Source organism: Salvelinus namaycush, chromosome 7, assembly GCF_016432855.1.
Source record: "Salvelinus namaycush isolate Seneca chromosome 7, SaNama_1.0, whole genome shotgun sequence".
Lineage (NCBI taxonomy): Eukaryota > Metazoa > Chordata > Actinopteri > Salmoniformes > Salmonidae > Salvelinus > Salvelinus namaycush.
Genome location: NC_052313.1, coordinates 24583598 through 24603787, shown reverse-complemented (window position 1 = coordinate 24603787; position 20190 = coordinate 24583598). Strand labels below are relative to the sequence as shown.

Genomic DNA, 20190 nt, shown 5'->3' with positions numbered 1-20190 from the left:
AGCCTGTGGTGCCTGGCTTTAACACATTTTTGCATTACGTTTTTGGTATTTGTCGATTTAATATTAGTGTTTTTCAAAAGTTTACATATGTCAACTTGATAAATGCATATTTTCTTTTGTTTTCATACTACCGTCACACTTGTGTTTTTAATCACTTAAATTGACGGACAATACTTTCAAATAATTGCAAATCTCACTACATTGAATCACGCATAATTGAGAACGTCAACCTTTTTTTATGCAGTAATTTAGGGCTTTATGTAACGGCAATTTCCTATTGAGCTGACATCTGCAGCGTTTACCGTGAAAGCACTGCTAACATGGGAACATTTACCTTACATTCAATCACGCTGAATCTCCGCCAATACGGGATTGCAGAGCCCTTGCTTTGAAGAGATAGCCTACTTGTCTTTAACTGCCATTTCCTGAAAGTCACTCTTCCCACACACCAACTTATTTTTCTCAGCTTCAGAAGCATCTTCATTCATCAAATTTGGTGTGGTTATCCTTAGATATATATTCTCCAGATACAAAGGGTATTGTCCACATTTCATTCTAGATAAAAAAGCCATGTGTACGTTCAACTTGTAAAAGTTGATTGTGACATGATTGAGGAGAGAGAAAAAAACCTATTAGGGTGTGGTGCCTAGCTTTGAATGTCAACCGCGCTACAATGCAGATCACCTGTGGAAAGGGTTTAATCAAATATATTGTCAGTATATCCATCATGTCTCTCCGCCTTAACAATGGGAGTCGTTGTCCACAGCGCATACATTTTTTGTTGACCAAATTCGACACTCGTTCAAGAACTCCTTGCTTGGTAGGTGAAACAAAGACGCCACCTGCTGGAGGGAGAGATTTTCTGCAGAGCCTCTTTCTCTCTGTTTGAATCAAGCCCAAGGTTTCCTTATTTGATCTTGTTCTAAAGGCATCACAAATATAATTGGTTGAATGTTCAGAATCCAGGTGTGGGTGTCTTCTAATTAGCTAAATTAGTGGGTGGAGCCAAAACGGGGGGGGGGGGAATCACTGAATTTGCAGGTGTAAAACATGGGTTGTGATGTGGCAGGTTGCTAGTTCGATTGCCCAACTTTTTGTTTTTTGTTTCCTAACAACTGTTTTCAAGTTGAGTAAGCTAGAAAGCAACAGGTGAGACTAAACAGGAGAAAAGGCTGGACAGGGTGTAGGGTGTAATATGATGGTAGCCATGCAGCAAGACCTTGGTTTGAATCCTGGTGTGTATTTTTTAAATTACTGCCATAGAAGTGATCAAATTAAAAACAATGTTAGGTCGCCAGTGTGTCTTTATTCAGGACAAATCCAAAATCCGAGGCAATAATTATTGGTGAGAATCAAGCAGTTCTCCTTCAGATGACGGAGAGAATGGCAGGCAGTTTGGTTCTACCAGAGCCCCTTGGTGTAGTCTTCTGGACTGGCGTCTGAGACATGGCCTTGCTGTAGTTCCTCTGCACAGATAGGAGAGACCAGAAGGCAAACAGAACACATACATTTACTCTCTGGATGCTTCCCAAATAGCACCATAGTTCCTTTATAGTGCACTGCTTTTGACCACAGCCCATCAGAGCAAAAGGAGTGCAATTTGGGATGAAGCCTCAGTTTGTGGGTGGGGTAACTAACAGGCTTCTTGTGTGTGAGAGACAACTGCTATAGTAGTATTGTATAGCCACACTGTTGTATTGGTCTGTGTGTGAACAAGTGACAATGTTACTCATTCATTACCCACAATGAGAGTGTGTTTGTGTGTGCGAGACTGACCCTCTGTACAGTCCTGTTCTGAGCATTGTAGAAGGAGATGGCACTGGGACTGTCTGCTAGCAGCTCATAGCGCAGACGCTCAAAGTGCTCCTGCTCATCCTCCTCCTGAGAACAAAACACCACACGATATTAAGATCGACATTGGAACCATGAAATATGAATGACTTCTCTCCTGTTAAAACCACAGTTGTAACCATGTAATATGAATGACTTCTCTCCTGTTAAAACCACAGTTATAACCATGAAATATGAATGACTTGTCTCCTGTTAAAACCACAGTTATGTCCCAAATGGCACCCTATTCCCTATATAGTGCAATACTTTTGACCAGAGCCCTTTGGGCTGGTCAGACTCACCAGTGCCAATGCCTTGTACACAGGCACCAGTCCAGGCCTGATGGGTCCTCCAGATCTCAGCATGGCTTGCACCTCCTCAGGAAGTAGGAAGGACTCATTATACCAGCTCTCAAACTCTGACACACACAAGGGACAGGTTGTCAATGTGGGACCATCACCCTGTGGCTTTCTGAGAGGTACAGCCGGTCCCAAATCACTGCCAACCTCTTCCCTTTTGCCCCTTTTTTTCCTCTGCAGATCTGTAAGGCGGAAGCAATATATGGTGGAAACTCCACCACTGCACTGCTTAAACCTATCCAGGCCCTACAGATCTGCAAACATCTAGGGGTCAGGGGGCCAAGGAGGGAGGGGTAGGGAGCATTTTGGGACCGGCTGGTAGAGTCCTCCTGGTTCATGCTAACTTTATCTCTGTCTATTCAGAAATCAGCCATGGAACAACTGTCTTCTCCCATGATATGACATGACAGTTGGTGTGAAGAACGGAAATAGTGGATGTGATGCCAGGGTTTGAATGCTCACCGGTCAGTAGGCGCGTCCTGCACTGGTTCACTAGGTGCTGGCAGTAGCTGACCTCTGCCTTGGTGCCGCGCAGCTCCTCGTACTGCTGCCGGTACTGAGTCTTCAACTCCCTCAGACGCAGGGCCAGAGACAGCTCTGCCTCATCCAGCACTGGGACCCCCTCCGCACTTACAAACTGACCTATGGGGAGACACACACACACACACACAAGATACAAGTATAAATACAGCAATCAAATGAATGGACCTTTTTTCTGATTGGCATGTGTTTCTACTTTAATGCCAGTGGTGTGTGAGCTTCCATAGTAAATTGTAGCCCCTCAATCTAAGTAACATAATACAAAAATCCCCATCAAATGGTATGACCATCTTAAAACAATTCCATATGTTAGCTTAGTAGACCCCCCCCCCCCCCCCCCCCCAGTCATCTTTACCTTGGCTAAATGTTCACATCACACCACATTTTGGAGTGTATACCACCCGTTTTCAAGTCCATTCGCACATTTTTCCTGCGGCTGACAGGTGATAATGATAAATGGTGTAATAGCCTACATTTTCTTGCCCTCTTTGTTTTAATTATAGGCTCATGATTTACTGGACTGTACCCGCTTACTTTCCAAAAGTACATGCCTATACTTTCCAAATGTATTTCCAAATACATTCTAATATTCAAGTACTTGTGTTTAAAAACATTTTGTGTGTGTGTGTGTGTGTGTGTGTGTGTGTGTGTGTGTGTGTGTGTGTGTGTGTGTGTGTGTGTGTGTGTGTGTGTGTGTGTGTGTGTGTGTGTGTGTGTGTGTGTATATATATATACTCTCAGCCAAAAAATAAACGTCCTCACTGTCAACTGCGTTTATTTTCAGCAAACTTAACATGTGTAAATATTTGTATGAACATAAGATTCAACAACCGAGACATAAACTGAACAAGTTCCACAGACGTGACTAACAGGAATTGAATAATGTGTGTGTGGGGGGGGGGGGGGGTCAAAATCAAAAGTAACAGTCAGTATCTGGTGTGGCCACCAGCTGCATTAAGTACTGCAGTGCATCTCCTCCTCATGGACTGCACCAGATTTGCCAGTTCTTGCTGTGAGATGATACCCCACTCTTCCACCAAGGCACCTGCAAGTTCCCGGACATTTCTGGGGGGAATGGCCCAAGCCCTCACCCTCCGATCCAACACGTCCCAGACGTGCTCAATGGGATTGAGATCCGGGCTCTTCGCTGGCCATGGTAGAACACTGACATTCTTGTCTTGCAGGAAATCACACACAGAACAAGCAGTATGGCTGTTGACATTGTCATGCTGGAGGATCATATCAGGATGAGCCTGTAGGAAGGGTACCATATGAGGGAGGAGGATGTCTTCCCTGTAACGCACAGCGTTGAGATTGCCTGCAATGACAACAAGCTCAGTCCGATGATGCTGTGATACACCGCCCCAGACCATGACGGCCCCTCCACCTCTAAATCGATCCCGCTCCAGAGTACAGGCCTCCGTGTAACGCTCATTCCTTCAACGATAAACGCCAATCCGACCATCACCCCTGGTGAGACAAAACCGCGACTCATCAGTGAAGAGCACTTTTTGCCAGTCCTGTCTGGTCCAGCGACGGTGGGTTTGTGCCCATAGGCGACGTTGTTGCCGGTGATGTCTGGTGAGGACCTGCCTTACAACAGATTTACAAGCCCTCAGTCCCACCTCTCTCAGCCTATTGTGGACATTCTGAGCACTGATGGGGGGATTGTGTGTTCCTGGTGCAACTCGGGCAGTTGTTGTTGCCATCCAGTACAGGTCCCGCAGGTGTGATGTTCGGATGTACCGATCCTGTACAGGTGTTGTTACATGTGGTCTGCCACTGCGAGGACGATCAGCTGTTCGCCCTGTCTCCCTGTAGCGCTGTCTTAGGCGTTTCACAGTACGGACATTGCAATTTATTGCCCTGGCCACATCTGCAGTCCTCATGCCTCCTTGCAGCATGCCTAAGGCATGTTCACGCAGATGAGCAGGGACCCTGGGCATCTTTCTTTTGGTGTTTTTCAGAGTCAGTGGAAAGGCCTCTTTAGTGTCCTAAGTTTTCAGAACTGTGACCTTAATTGCCTACCGTCTGTAAGATGTTAGTGTCTTAACGACTGTTCCACAAGTGCATGTTCATTAATTGTTTATGGTTCATTGAACTAGCATGGGAAACAGTGTCTAGATCCATTACAATGAAGAGTAGTGAAGTTGTTTGGATTTTTACGAATGATCTTTGAAAGACAGGGTCCTGAAAAAATGACTTTTTTTTGTTGCTGAGTTTAAATATATATATATTATATATATATATATATATACACACAGTTGAAGTCGGAAGTTGAAATGTATTTGGCTAAGGTGTATGTAAACTGTTTTTCACAATTCTTGACATTTAATCCTAGTAAAAATTCCCTGTCTCAGGTCAGTTAGGATCACCACTTTATTTTAAGAATGTGAAATGTAGTAATAATAGTAGAGAGAATGATTTATTTCAGCTTTTATTTCTTTCATCACATTCCCAGTGGGTCAGAAGTTTACATATACTCAATTAATATTTGGTAGCATTGCCTTTAAATTGTTTAACTTGGGTCAAACGTTTCAGGTAGCCTTCCACAAGCTTCCCACGATAAGTTGTGTGAATTTTGGCCCATTCCTCCTGACAGAGCTGGTGTAACTGAGTCAGGTTTGTAGGCCTCCTTGCTCGCACAAGCTTTTTCAGTTCTGCCCACAAATTTTCTATAGGATTGAGGTCAGGGCTTTGTGATGGCCACTCCAATACCTTGACTTTGTTGTCCTTAAGCCATTTCGCCACAACTTTGAAAGTATGCTTGGGGTCATTGTCCAATTGGAAGACCCATTTGCGACCAAGCTTTAACTTCCTGACTGATGTCTTGAGATGTTGCTTCAATATATCCACATCATTTTCCGTCCTCATGATGCCATCTATTTTGTGAAGGGCACCAGTCCCTCCTGCAGCAAAGCACCCCCACAACATGATGCTGCCACCCCTGTGCTTCACGGTTGGGATGGTGTTCTTCAGCTTGCAAGCATCCCCATTTTTCTTCCAAACATAATAATGGTCTTCATGGCCAAACAGTTCTATTTTTGTTTCATCAGACCATAGGACATTTCTCCAAAAAGTACAATCTTTGTCCCCATGTGCAGTTGCAAACCGTAGTCTGGCTTTTTTTATGGCGGTTTTGGAGCAGTGGCTTCTTCCTTGCTGAGCGGCCTTTCAGGTTATGTCGATATATGACTCGTTTTACTGTGGATATAGATATTTTTGTACCCGTTTCCTCCAGCATCTTCACAAGGTCCTTTGCTGTTGTTCTGGGATTGATTTGCACTTTTCACAGCAAAGTACGTTCATCTCTAGGAGACAGAACGCGTCTCCTTCCTGAGTGGTATGATGGCTGCATGGTCCCATGGTGTTTATACTTGTGTACTATTGTGTGTACAGATGAACGTGGTACCTTCAGGCATTTGGAAATTGCTCCCAAGGATGTACCAGACTTGTGGAGGTCTACAATTTATTTTCTGAGGTCTTGGCTGATTTCCCCATGATGTCAAGCAAAGAGGCACTGAGTTTAAAGGTAGGCCTTGAAATACATCAACAGGTACACCTCCAATGGACTTATGGAGGTGAATTATGTATTTATGTCAATTAGCCTATCAGAAGCTTCTGAAGCCATGACATCATTTTCTGGAATTTTCCAAGCTGTTCAAAGGCACAGTCAACTTAGTGTATGTAAACTTCTGACCCACTGGAATTGTGATACAGTGAATTATAAGTGAAATCATCTGTCTGTAAACAATTGTTGGAAGAATTACTTGTGTCATGCACAAAGTAGATGTCCTAACCGACTTGACAAAACTATAGTTTGTTAACAAGAAATTTGTGGAGTGGTTGAAAAATGAGTTTTAATGACTCCAACCTAAATGTATGTAAACTTCCGACATCAACTGTATAGTACCAGTCAAAAAACAACCATCTCTGCAGCACTTCATCAATCAGGCCTTTATGGTAGAGTGGCCAGACACCACTCCTCAGTAAAAGGCACATGACTGCAGACTTGGAGGTTACCTAAAGGACTCTCACACCATGAGAAACAAGATTCTCTGGTCTGTTGAAACCAAGATTGAACTATTTGGCCTTAATGCTAAGTGTCACGTCTGTAGGAAACCTGGCACCATCACCACGGTGAAGCATGGTGGTGGCAGCATTATGCTGTGGGGATGTTTTTCAGCAGCAGGGACTGGGAGACTAGTCAGGATTGAGGGAAAGATAAACAGAGCAAAGTACAGAGAGATCTTTGATGAAAACCTGCTCTAGAGCGCTCAAGACCTCAGACTGGGGCGATGGTTCAGCTTCCAAGAGAACAATGACCCTAAGCACACAGCCAAGGCAACGCAGGAGTGGCTTCAGGACAAGTCTCTGAATGTCCTTGAGTGGCCCAGCCAGAGCCTGGACTTGAACCTGATCGAACAGCTCTGGAGAGACCTGAAAATAGCTGTGCAGCGACGCTCCCCATCCAGAGCTGACAGATCTTGAGAGGATCTGCAGACAAGAATGGGAGAAACTTCCCAAATACAGGTGTGCCAAGCTTGTAGCATCATACCCAAGAAGACTCAAGGCTGTAATCGCTGCCAAAGGTGCTTCAAAGTACTGAGTAAACAGTCTGAATACTTATGTAAATGTGATATTTCTGTTTTCTCATGATGGGGTATTGTGTGTAGATTGATGAGGGGGAAAAACAATTGAATACATTTTAGAATAATGCTGTAACCTAACAAAATGTGGGAAAAGTCAAGGTGTCTCAATATTTTCCAAAGGCACTGTGTACACACAGGCCTGTAGGTGACCCAGGCTTCACAGGTGGAAAGTAGTGTGCTAATGCAGACGGCTTGATACATGGCGACTTTGGTGTGGAGGTGGAGATCCCTGTTTTGGAAGTCCCTGCATCGGAGTTTCCCCCGAAGGCAGCTGAGGCTAGCTTGATCCAGTTTTGAATTTCGTAGTCGATGCTGCAGTCCTCCGAGAGGATGTTGCCCAGGTATTTGAATGACGGGACTATTGCCAGTGATGTGTGTTCAATGGTGAAGACATGGTGGCTGGATCTCCATTGGCCGACCACCTCTGTCTTGGTGGTGTTGAGAAAGTCCCATCCTGCTAGACTCTCACAGCCGTTACAAGGACGGACTGAGTAAAGTCATCAGCATACTGCAGCTCAAGACCCCGCTCCATCGAAACCTTGGTGGTTGCTTGGAGCCTTCTGATGTTGAATGGGTTTCCATCCAGCCTGAAGTCCACCGCAACCCCACTGCTGTCTTCAAGCTCCATGTGGAGAAGCTGGGTGACACATAGGAGGAAGATGTTAAAGAGTACAGGTGCCAGCACGCACCCCTGCCTCACACCAATGCGTACTCCAAAGGGCACTGACTCCTACCCTCCTATGGCCACCCGAGTCATCATCCCATCATGGAACTGGCAAAGGATGTTGACAAATTTGGGTAAAATTCCCCATAATAGATCCCTGCTCAGTGTCAAGTCTTGGAGTGGTCGACAAAGGCTATGAAAGGCCTTCTCCTGGAGTTGCTGTGCCGTGAATATCATGTTGACCGTGCTCCTGTTCTTTCTGAAGCCGCATTGTGACTCTGGCAGCAGTTCTTCTGTGATGTTATTCACCAGCCTATGTAGCATCACTTTGGCCAGGACCTTTTCAGCAACAGCAATTTTTATTTTACCTTTATTTAACTAGGCAAGTCAGTTAAGAACAAATTCTTATTTTCAATGATGGCTGAGGAACAGTGGGTTAACTGCCTTGTTCAGGGGCAGAACGACAAGAAGGGATACCCCCTGGCTGTTGCCAACAGATGGACTTGTCACCCTTGTTCTTATAGATGGTTACAATATTTGCATCCCGTCACTGTTGGGGGATGATCTCCCAGTCCCAAACCTCAGTGATGTACTGGTGGAGCGTTCTGGTGCAGAAGTAACCTCCCTTCTTATTAAGTAGCCGGGATGCTGTCAGCGCCAGAAGTCTTGTTGTTCTTGAGGGAACGGATAGCTGATAACACCTCTTGGAAGGTTGGCGAATGGTTGAGGTCTTGAGTGGGTTGACGGACAGGCAGTTCTTCCAGGATGGAGTTGTCTGCTGGAGAGCGCTGGTTGTGTAGTGCTTCAAAGTGGTCAGCCCACATCAACAAAATCTGGTTTTGGTCCTTCGAGTCAGACCGTCGGCTGTTTTCAGGGGGGTGATTGAGCAACTTCTAGGGCCTTAGATAGATTTAGCTGTGCTGTAGAAATTGTGCATGTCGTTTTTGTCGGCATCAATTTGGATTTCCTGTGCCTTATTCGTCCACCATTCGTTCTGCAAAGCAAGCAAGGTTGTTTGTACTTTCTTGCGTGATGCTCACCATTGCTGGTGGAGGGTAGCAGATGTGGGGCTGTTGAGAGTAGCCCTGTGCATATTGTTCAGTAAGGTTGTGTCCGAGTTCTCATCGAACCAGTCCTGATGTTTCCTACCTCTGTAGCCAATGGAGTGGGCCGCTGTCTGATAGAGCACTGAGCTGATAGATGCCTACTTCTGGTCAATGGGGTCCTCTGAGCTCAGAAGAGGCTCAATCTCTCTCAGCCTTTCAGCGAGAGAGTGACGGAACTAATCTCTTACTGGACTTCTGCAGGAGTTGGGGAGGGTATACTCACCTGCAGTGTAGCCAGTGTCATACGGTGATCTGTCCAGCATTCTGCGCTCCTCATCGCACAAGTCAGCAGGACGTCATTGGTGTCAGAACATCTCACTATGACGAAGTCGATCAGGTGCCCGTGTTTGAAAGGGGGTGCATCCATTATGTTTTGTATTTGTTCTTCTGGAACAAGGTGTTAGTGATGATGAGATCATGCTTGGCACAGAGTTAGCAGTCTCATGCCATTTTCATTGACCTGGCCAACACCATGCCTACCCAGCACTCCGCTCCATATCCTGTTGTTCTGTCCCATTCCCACCCTAGCGTTGAAGGCACCCAGCAGAAAGTTCTGGTCATTCCTTGGGATGTGGTGAAGTGCCTCAACTAGGGACTGGTAGAAGCAGTCCTTTGCCTCATTTTCAGATGGTAACGTTGATGTGTATGCACTGAGAAGAGTGGCATAGTGAATCTTGCCTAGAGGGATACGGAGAGACATGAGTCTTTCACTTATGCCGACAGGTGTTTCGGTGAGGCTGGGTAAAAGGCTGTTCTTAATTGCCAGTCCCACACCGTGCTGATGTTGTTCACCCAGAGGGTAACCTTTCCAGAAGGTGTAGCCTTCTCCCTCCTCTTTCAGGGAACCTTCATCCAGGAACCTGGTCTCACTCAGGGCAGTGCTGTCAATGTTGTAGCACCTTAGTTCTGCACCAATCAAGAGCTGTTCTCCAATGGGGTCTATCGTTATCGTTGTCAGTGTCCAAAAGAGTTCTGATGTGCCATGTTGCCAGTTTCAGGGGAATTATTTTCTTTTGCATTTTTCGACCGTGGAACTCCCGATAGGTGCAGTAGCCTATCCAGGAAGGAGTGAGTGGGCAATTTTTAGGCCACCTTTTATAGGCCTCTCCCCAGCTGGGGTGAGCAGTGTGGCTCCTAAATAGGCTGCTCAGTCACACAGGGCTCTGCCGAGAGCAGCTGCCACTCAAGTCCCAACTGCTGGAGATCATAATAGCTCTGTCCCGCTGACATGCAGGGGTCTGATTAAGGGCTCTCTGTGCATTCACTCCTGCCCCCATCACCAGACACCCCAATGCCACCAGGCTTTAGTAATTTAAGTATCCTAAATAGTATTTGAACCTACAGTACCAGTCAAAAGTTTGGACCCACCTACTCATTCAAGGGTTTTTCTTTATTTTTTACTATTTTCTACATTGTAGAATAATAGTGAAGACATCAAAACTCCTGAGTTTCGCGGCGGTCTAAGGCACTGCATCTCAGTCCTAGAGGTGTCACTACAGACACCCTGGTTTGAATCCAGGCTGCATCACAACCGGCCATGATTGGGAGTCCCATAGGGCGGCACACAATTATCCCAGCGCTGTCTGGGTTTGGCCGGTGTAGGCATCACTGTAAATAAGAATTTGTTCTTAACTGACTTGCCTAATTAACTAAATAAATAAATAAATATTAAATTAAAACTATGAAATAACACATATGGAATCATGTAGTAATCAAAAGTGTTAAACAAATCAAAGTATTTTTTATATTATTTAAAGTAACCCCCCTTTATCTTGATTACAGCTTTCACACTCTTTGCATTCTCTCAACCAGCTTCGTGAGGAATGCTTTTCCAAAAGTCTTGAAGGAGTTGCCAAATATGCTGAGCACTTGTTGGCTGCTTTTCCTTCACTCTGAGATGTGTCTGTTATTTATTTGGGCTGCAATCAGAGGTACAGTTAACTCTAATGAACTTATCCTCTGCAGCAGAGGTAATTTTGGGTCTTAATTTCCTGTGGCGGTCCTCATGAGAGCCAGTTTCATCATAGCGCTTGATGTTTTTTGCAACTGCACTAGAAGAAACTTTAAAAGTTCTTGACATTTTCCGGATTGACTGACCTTCATGTCTTAAATGAATGATGGACTGTCATTTCTCTTTTCTAATTTTAGCTGCCATCAAGGCAAAGGGTGGATTTTGAAAAATCTCCAATATAAAATATATTTTCATTTGTTTCACACTTTTTCTGTTACTACATGATTCCATATGTGTTATTTTATAGTTTTGATGTCTTCACTATTATTCTACAATGTAGAAAATAGTAAAAATTAAGAAAAACCCTTGAATGAGTAGGTGTGTCCAAACTTTTGACTGGTACTGTAGGTCTGACACACAACCACACACACACAGTATTGAGCTCCCATACCCTGGCTCTGTCTCTTGTCTCTCCACTGGTGCAAGGCGGTGCTTGTGCTGTCAATCTCTCTCTTGGCCGTGTTCACGCCCTCCGTCAGCTCCCGGAGGCGGGCGCGGCGCTCCAGCAGCACCACCTTGTTCTCCTTCAGGATGCGGTTGATCTCGCTGCCCCGCTCTGCCTTGAAGTCCTCAAAGGCCTCTGCCTTAGGGGGAGGGGAGCTGGAAGAGGGAAACACTAGATCAGACATGTTGTCCCTGTGCATAGAATAACACATGTAATATACAGGACAGATGTTGTATAAAGGGACATAGGTGTGTGTATACTCAGTCCTAAGGGGTTCCTGTGGTCCTTGAGGCTCCTGGCTCTGGGGGTCATGCTCGCGACCCTCACGGTCTCTCTGGACTGGGTTCACAGATTCCACTTGCTTCCCTGGACCAGGACTCCTTCCTTCCACAGCCTCCTTTCTCCCCTGGCTGGACAGTCACATTTGGGGGTTACATTAAAAGATGGTCTTGACATTGGCTTTCAATGAGAAGGGAAGGATTTGACAGTGATGTTACTCAGGCAGCATGAATGGACTGTACTCAGGAGTCAGGACACTGACCTTGCTAGCTCTTTGGTCTTAATGGCTTTGGTCCTGCCTGGAGACAGGAGCCGAATGTGCCTCTCTGATGGAACTGCCAGCCCCACCCCAAACCCATGGCCCTCCACCACGCCCACTGTGCCTTGGGAGCCCTGTGACTATGACACAAAGTAACAACAGCATTCGTTTAAAAACTGTATGAACAACTTGAGCCTTTTGGCTAAGTCAACGTTACGAAAAATGAGAACTGGTTTGCAATTGACCCTCCTGCTTAAACAATATAAAACTAATTCCCCACTGACATATGCAAGAGGTTTGAAGCAGCACCATCGTGGTGGCCACTGGTCCAAGCATCAGGCAGAGACTGACCTTGGCTGCAGTGGAGCCAGCTGTACTCTGGGCTTTCTCCACCAACGTATAGTTCTGACACAGCTGGGCCTTCACCTTCTGCTCCTGCTGCCTGTTCAATACACAACACTTAACACATAAGTGTTAGCCAAACTGACCTCAACACCCATAACATAAACTGATCCTATCATTGGTTGCCTGGTGAGCGTTACTCACACTGCAGGTAGAACTTTTCCTGTAGGCAAAGATCTAGTATTAGCTTAATCTCCCCAATCCTGACCTTAACCATGAGTGGGAAATGTGTCAAATTGTCCTTAGATAAGCATCTAGGGACTCAGTTACTCACTGCATGGCCTGCTTGAACTGGGAAAATACTTCCTGGATCTGCCTGATGCTCACAATCTGTGGAGAGAAGTCAGACATGGGGGAGATAAAACAGTATGAAAATCAGCCATGCTAGAAGAAGTTAGCTCCATGACACAGATCCATCGACAATCCCTCCACCACAGCCTTTCTGAACTGCCTCAGTGCCCTAGCAACAGTAGAAGACCATCGTCTAAGTCTAGACATGCCACTGCCAGAACCCTACATTTGTTGTTTTTGTTTTTAAAGCGTCAGATTCTCTTTGAAATGAAAAGCGCTATATAATATATTTATTTTATGTAGAAATAATGGTTTATTTGAAGTTGATGGATACAGTTTTAGTCATGACCAGAGGGATACCATTTTAGTTATTACACTGTGCCTTATAACCATATGTGGCGTGATAATCTCCGCCATGTGACCTACGTGACCCACTTGTTGTGTGTATGTACTGACATGTATGTGTAAGTGATAGGTGCACATACACACACTACATGTTCATGTTTTTAAATGTATGTAAATTGTAAATATTTTGTCTGCTATGTATTTGTCGTTATGTGTCGGACCCCAGTAAGACTAGCTGTCGCTAATGCGGATCCTAATAAATCATATGAAAAATCCATCTCTCTACTGGGAGAGAATGTTAGTCTCAGGGGGTTCTCACATTGATCTCGTCCAGGCTGCCCTCCAGATACCTCCGCACCTGACTCTGGATCTCTGCAACCTGGGTGTCTGACAGCGTGTCGTAGGACATGCCCATGCGGTTAGCCTGCACACCAGCACACAATCACATACTCTGGTCTTATTCTCTAATTAAACCATAGCCTGGGTCTAAGACCTGTTTGTGTTGTCTCGCCAAACAAATCTGGCACTCAGGCTAAACCAAGCAATACTTAATACTTCAACATTGAACTCTTTTATTCCTTGAGGTTACTCACCAGTGTGTTGTGAATGCTGAGCTCCTGTTTCAGCAGCTGGATCTCCTTCTCCAGCTTCCTGACCTGGAGCTACACAAAACGACACACATCCAATCAGATCTGGAGCTGCACAAAACAACACACATATCCAATCAGATACCATTCAATCCTGGCTAATCACTGCACATGTCTTGCCCCCATAACAATACAGTTATCAATACAATACCAGTACTTCAGTTTCTACAATGCTGTTCATCTGTAGGCAGTGTTATCTTCAATGTATAACCTTTACAAAAACAATCCTACAGGATTCCTTCAAGGTACAAATGACCTTCGAAACAGGTTTTCGAAAGGAATATAATCAATGGACAAACAACAATCAATATGATATAGAGATATAGTAATTAATCCGCTGTCATAATCCAAATGTGTTCTGGTGTGTGAAGTTGAGGTATAATAATCTCACCACAGGGTCGGTGTGTTCGTTGACAACAGGGTCCATCTGCACACACTTCATCCTGCTGGCGAAGCGCAGTGTGGACAGCTACAGTAGAGACAGAGCAGATCACACATCACAGGTCTCCACTTTACTCTAGGAAACGACACTAAACTAGGACTACAGGAAGAAGCCGTTCTCACACAGCTCCGTACTTACTGTCTCTTCTATCTGAGAAGCCTCTCCATAGATGTTGGCCACCAGCACTGTGTTGCAGTTCCCACCTATAGAGAAGAGAGCGGATTATATTGATTTTATGACTACCACTCCCAGACAGCCCTAGAAATTGCTCTTGCTAAGAAGCTGTCTGTGTTTCTTTTTGACCATTTTGATTGAAAACAAATCACAGTAAGGTACTTAATTGTTACCCAGAAATGATATGGTATTAAGATACAAACAGCTGCACTGGGCCTTTAAATCACTTGGACTACAAATTGATAACTTGAACATTGCTCTCGTCTCTGTATTGATTTGGCTTTGGTGGATGTGAAACCAATGTCCTCAGGCAACACTCAAAAACTATTGAACCCTTTGACAGAGACAGTATTTCCTTGTGGTACTGATCTCCTAACCCAACCCCCCCCCCCCCCCCCTCACCTAATGAGTCCTTGAGGGCGTGGGTGAGTTTGGTCTGTCTGAAGGGGACGTGGTCCCTGCGTCGGTCCGCCAGGGCCAGGATGGCCTGCTCCAGGAACGACAGGGACTTGTTGATGTACATGGCCTCCTTCAGCACCTGGCCCTCAGACTGGTCCCAGAGAGGAGAACACAGTTGGACATGGGGGTTAGCACTAAGAACTGGCAGGAACTGGGGGATTTTGTCATGAAAACTTGAAATCCACTCATTGCAATAAATACATAAACTGTCAAAATAACACTATGAGAAAAAAGTCAGGTATGACGCCACTTTGAAACTCACTCCGGTTTTGCCCAGCCTTTCTGACCCGGCTAAGTCCACCAGATTCAGCTTGGAAGTGACATACTTTGCATCGGACAGAGTACGGGAGCGAGACTGTAAAACACAAATTGATAACATGAATTGACACATTACAGAACTATAGAATGGCTGCCACACTGTACACACTGCAACATACAAGACAACATTATAAAATGCATTAATAAGGCTGGAGAAAATGCAGTGAAGCAGTGAGTTGTGTCTACGCCATCCTTACCTCAATGTGGACAGTGAGAATGCAGTGAAGCAGTGAGTTGTGTCTAAGCCATCCTTACCTCAATGTGGACAGTGAGAATGCAGTGAAGCAGTGAGTTGTGTCTAAACCATCCTTACCTCAATGTGGACAGTGAGAATGCAGTGAAGCAGTGAGTTGTGTCTAAACCATCCTTACCTCAATGTGGACAGTGAGAATGCAGTGAAGCAGTGAGTTGTGTCTAAACCATCCTTACCTCAATGTGGACAGTGAGAATGCAGTGAAGCAGTGAGTTGTGTCTAAACCATCCTTATCTCAATGTGGACAGTGAGAATGCAGTGAAGCAGTGAGTTGTGTCTAAACCATCCTTACCTCAATGTGGACAGTGAGAATGCAGTGAAGCAGTGAGTTGTGTCTAAACCATCCTTACCTCAATGTGGACAGTGAGAATGCAGTGAAGCAGTGAGTTGTGTCTAAACCATCCTTACCTCAATGTGGACAGTGAGAATGCAGTGAAGCAGTGAGTTGTGTCTAAACCATCCTTATCTCAATGTGGACAGTGAGAATGCAGTGAAGCAGTGAGTTGTGTCTAAACCATCCTTACCTCAATGTGGACAGTGAGAATGCAGTGAAGCAGTGAGTTGTGTCTAAACCATCCTTACCTCAATGTGGACAGTGAGAATGCAGTGAGATCTGGAGGAGTTCTTGTTCAGGGCATGAGCTCCGATGATGCGATTCATCTCTCCCTGAATGTAGAGCAAAGACCACCCCTCGTCACACAAATATCCATCACCTGTCCAGATGTACAACACTTCAGATGCACAACATACAGGTATATATATTCTTTTTTTTACCCAGTTTTCTCCCCAATTTCGTGGTATCCAATTGGTAGTTACAGTCTTGTCTCATCGCTGCAACTCCCGTACGGACTCGGGAGAGGCGAAGGTCGAGAGCCGTGCGTCCTCCGAAACACAACCCAACCAAGCCGCACTGCTTCTTGGCACAATGCCCACTTAACCCGGAAGCCAGCCTCACCAATGTGTCAGAGGAAACACTGTGCACCTGGCAACTGTCTCAGCGTGCACTGCGCCTTGCCCGTCACAGGAGTCGCTAGTGCACTATGGGACAAGGACATCACTGCCCCATGGGTCTCCCGGTCACGGCCGGCTGCAAAAACCCAGAATCTGTAGTGGCACAGCTAGCACTGCGATGCAGTGCCTTAGACCACTGCGCCACTCGGGAGGCTTACATACAGGTATTTAGCACTCACCTCAAAGAGAAGGTTAAGGGCCGCCTCCTCGCTGTGGACGGGGTGCAGGGACAGCCCCCTGACTGATACCCCTCCCCCTGCCTCCTCCACCACCGCCATGCCCCCTGGCCCTACCCCTGGGCAACCCCGTACAGACGCCAGCAGATCCACCAGAGTCTCATTGTAGATCTCCAGGAAGGACAAGTGGACACTGAAGGCGTGGTCCGAACGCTGCTCCACCTCATGGAACACCTGATCAGAGAGACCAGGGTGAGAAGAACAGAACATGTGTGTGGAGACTGAAAAGCCATTCACTTTGGTCCATTAGACTAGGGCAGGGAAAACAACTGGTAGCCAATGTAATCCAGGGTTGAATGACTTCAAGTGCGCCATGTGGCGTAAATTATCGGTAAGTGTCGGGTGACATAAGTTGTCCTGGTCTACCTCCTGTAGGGCCCGAGGAATGATCCCTCTCTGTTTGTAACTCTCTGTGGCTCCAGTCATGGTGTACGTCTTTCCTGCCCCCGTCTGCCCAAAACACATCACAGTGCCTAAGAGTAAAACAAGCAAGATTTGGGGGGGGGGGGGGGGGGGGAAGTTTCACCTCAGTTCTGCCATGCAGCCAGAAAAACGAACTACCTAGCCTGTGTACCCACCTGACTGTTTCTGCATTCAACATTCGCTACATTCTTGCATTGCCATTGGCTTTGAGCAGAATCAGACTGGTATACAATCAAATTATGACCATGGTAGTGTAAAACATGGGGACAGAGTTAGCCTACCGTTGTACCCCTCCAGGGCTCCCAGCACCACCCCTCGCCCAACGCGGCCATATACCTCCTCCTGGGACACATCATGCAGCACCCCATCCAGCCGGAACGACCAGGAGCTCAGCTGGTTGTTCACCACTCCCTTCCTGGAGTCCTTCCTCTGGTGGACACTCACTGTCTGAGAGATCATCACACAGATAGCCATGTTGAAGCAATTATAAGAATCTGCTCATCAACTCCTTCAACAAACTAACCTGTTTAGGGTTAATAATGTGGTTTGAGATCAATATGATATCATGTCTCATTCATGCATATTAAGGCTGTGTTATTTTAAATGAATGACAGAATCTGTCATTTCAACAACCTATAACCTAAAACCTTGCCACATTGTTTAGTAAGATTCGTTAAGTTACTCACCACTCTCAAATTCAGAGTTAAAAATGTCACGTTTACATAATGCAAATGAGATTGGAGGGGAAACTGCAGCATTACACTGTAAAACATACCTGTCCGTCTGGTAGGTATTTAATGAGCTCTTGAGCAAAATTAGCAGTCGGTCGGCTTCGAATTAACACCCTCACTTCACTGCCAGGGTGGGCAATCATCCTGCCACTTCTAGAACGACAACAGGTCCGAAGCAAAAGTCATGCATGTTGTGGGCCACCTAGCTAAGTTAGCTAACTACTGTTAGATACCAACTTAAGAACTTAGGCAAAAACATATCTACTTACCCGTATTTTTTGCTAATTTGTAAACATCAAACGTGTTTTTCTAGCTAGTAAATAAATCAGCACAAGTGGCTTTTGTAGACGAAATCAAAATGTTCCCATATGTTGACATCTATTGTCATGGAAACAGTGGGCGTGTTTGTGGGATCCTGCATGGGAGACACAGAAATGGAATGAGTAAAAAAGTCCAGGCCTGGATGTCAAAATATTAAACGCATCAATTCAAGTTTTACAATTCTAGATTCAAATCAATTTCATTCCAAGGATGTTTTTTTTCTTCAATTCCAATTCAGACTGTCGAAATTCCAATTCCATTCCAAAAAGTATGGTTTTTCCAATTAAATTCTAATTCCATTCCAAGGTTGGTTCTTTTTCAATTCCAATTCCAATTCAATTCCAAGTAAATTCTCCACTTCATCCTTAAATTCCAGAATTGAATTGGAATTTCAAATTAAATTGGAATTGACCCCAACCCTGGAATCCAGTCTATTTCTGCCATTGCATGTACAGTGGCAAGAAAAAGCATGTGAACAATTTGGGATTACCTGGGTTTCTGCATAAATTTGACTTAGATGAAGATCAGATCAAATTTTAAGTCACAACAATAGACAAACTCAATTTGCTTAAACTAATGACACACAAATGATTGTATTTTTTCTTGTCTATATTGAATACGACATTCCACAGTGTAGGTTGGAAAAAGTATGCGAACCCCTAGGCTAATGCTAAAAAAAAAAAGCTAATTAGAGTCAGGAGTCAACTAACCTGGAGTCAAATCAATGAGACGAGATTGGAGAATTTGATTAGAGCTGCCCTGCCCCATAAAAAACAATCACATAATTTGAGTTTGTTATTCACAAGAAGTATTGCCTGATGTGAACCATGCTTCGAACAAAAGAGATCTCAGAAGACCTAATATTAAGAATTGTTGCCTTTCATAAAGCTGGAAAGGGTTACAAAAGTATCTCTAAAAGTCAGTCCACGGTAAGACAAATTGTCTATAAATTGAGAAATTTCAGCACTGTTGCTATTCTCCCTAGGAGTGACATTGGAAGGACTGCAAGAACACAGCGCAGAATGCTCAATAAGGTTAACCCAGCATACTTCCACAATCAAGGGGAGAGAAACTGAGACCTGGGCCATGACCAAATTATTGTACTCACGGTATTGAATATATTCATATTTGTTGCTTACTGCATACTATTTAGTCTGTTCTAAATAGTATAAAGTATCGTTAGTACATTTAGTAAGCAGTACGCTGGAAAGATTTGACACCGCCCTGATAACCTGTATAGCTCCACTCCACAATGGCACGATCTAGTGGGAAAGACTGACAATTGTGAAAGTGTGCAGTGCAGGTACTGCCTTTAGATTCATATTCATGAATGTTTACACAGTGCGATTGTATCTAATATAAAAATGGGTATAATATATGATGTATATAACACATCGGGCGACATTGTCGTGGTGTAAAAGAGCACAGATCAGTGAAAAAATACCGTAAACCTCATAATCTGGCAGTGTGATTTCATTAGGACATGTTTTTCTACAATGTGTGTTATAAGGAGGTGAATATTTATGCATTGCTCACTTTACTAAACTCTCGTTAGTCCGCGATATGATGTAGCTGCATAAAGTAAACCGCGTAGTGGGTCAATTTCTGCAACAACCAAGAGTGTTGGCGCGCAAGGCTACATTTCTCCACTGTTTTAGTCCCGTGGCTACCACGTTTTAAGAGTTACTCGAACCCGTGTGCAAATACTGTGTGAGAGTGAAGTCTTGGATCTTGTTAATCGTAATATCTGCGGTGCTGCGTGTGCAACGTCATTTCGTTAACTATACCTTTAAATAATATTGTTGAAGACAGGTTTCTGATGAAATCTTGCTGCCATATTAGGGGTTTACTGTGCTATTTTGCACTACGGAAATGTTTCCCATCATATATAATATCCCTACATCTTTATTTACTGGCGTTGAAAAGTATTATTGTCAACTCAATAAAACTATTGTAACGACCCTGGGTTTATAAGCGCGGAAATCGAAACTT

At 44.8% G+C, this 20190-nt stretch overlaps 1 protein-coding gene across 1 annotated transcript; it reads right to left on the bottom strand.

The window, feature by feature from the left end:
* Nucleotides 1–1361: 1361 nt before the first annotated feature.
* On the bottom strand, nt 1362–18023 carry kif9 (kinesin family member 9). The gene is made up of 20 exons (XM_038997250.1): nt 17922–18023; nt 17428–17593; nt 17090–17196; nt 16667–16897; nt 16059–16142; nt 15168–15260; nt 14849–14996; nt 14411–14475; nt 14222–14299; nt 13777–13845; nt 13503–13607; nt 12822–12877; nt 12497–12587; nt 12149–12285; nt 11868–12017; nt 11554–11762; nt 2652–2831; nt 2133–2248; nt 1777–1881; nt 1362–1466 (listed from the first exon to the last, which is right to left on the bottom strand). The coding sequence occupies exons 1-20, from the start codon at nt 18018–18020 to the stop codon at nt 1368–1370; spliced, it is 2388 nt and encodes a 795-aa protein (XP_038853178.1). The 5' UTR covers nt 18021–18023; the 3' UTR covers nt 1362–1367.
* Nucleotides 18024–20190: the final 2167 nt, after the last annotated feature.

What these genes read in the sequence shown, in the direction of transcription:
- kif9 (XM_038997250.1), bottom strand. Translation starts at nt 18,020, where the DNA reads ATGATTGCCCACCCTGGCAGTGAAGTGAGGGTGTTAATTCGAAGCCGA. An exon ending in AGCCCTGGAGGGGTACAACG is followed by an intron (nt 17,197 to 17,427) that starts GTAGGCTAACTC and finishes TTTTACTCTTAG; the next exon opens with GCACTGTGATGTGTTTTGGG. An exon ending in GCAGCCTGGACGAGATCAAT is followed by an intron (nt 12,878 to 13,502) that starts GTGAGAACCCCC and finishes TTCTCTCCACAG; the next exon opens with ATTGTGAGCATCAGGCAGAT.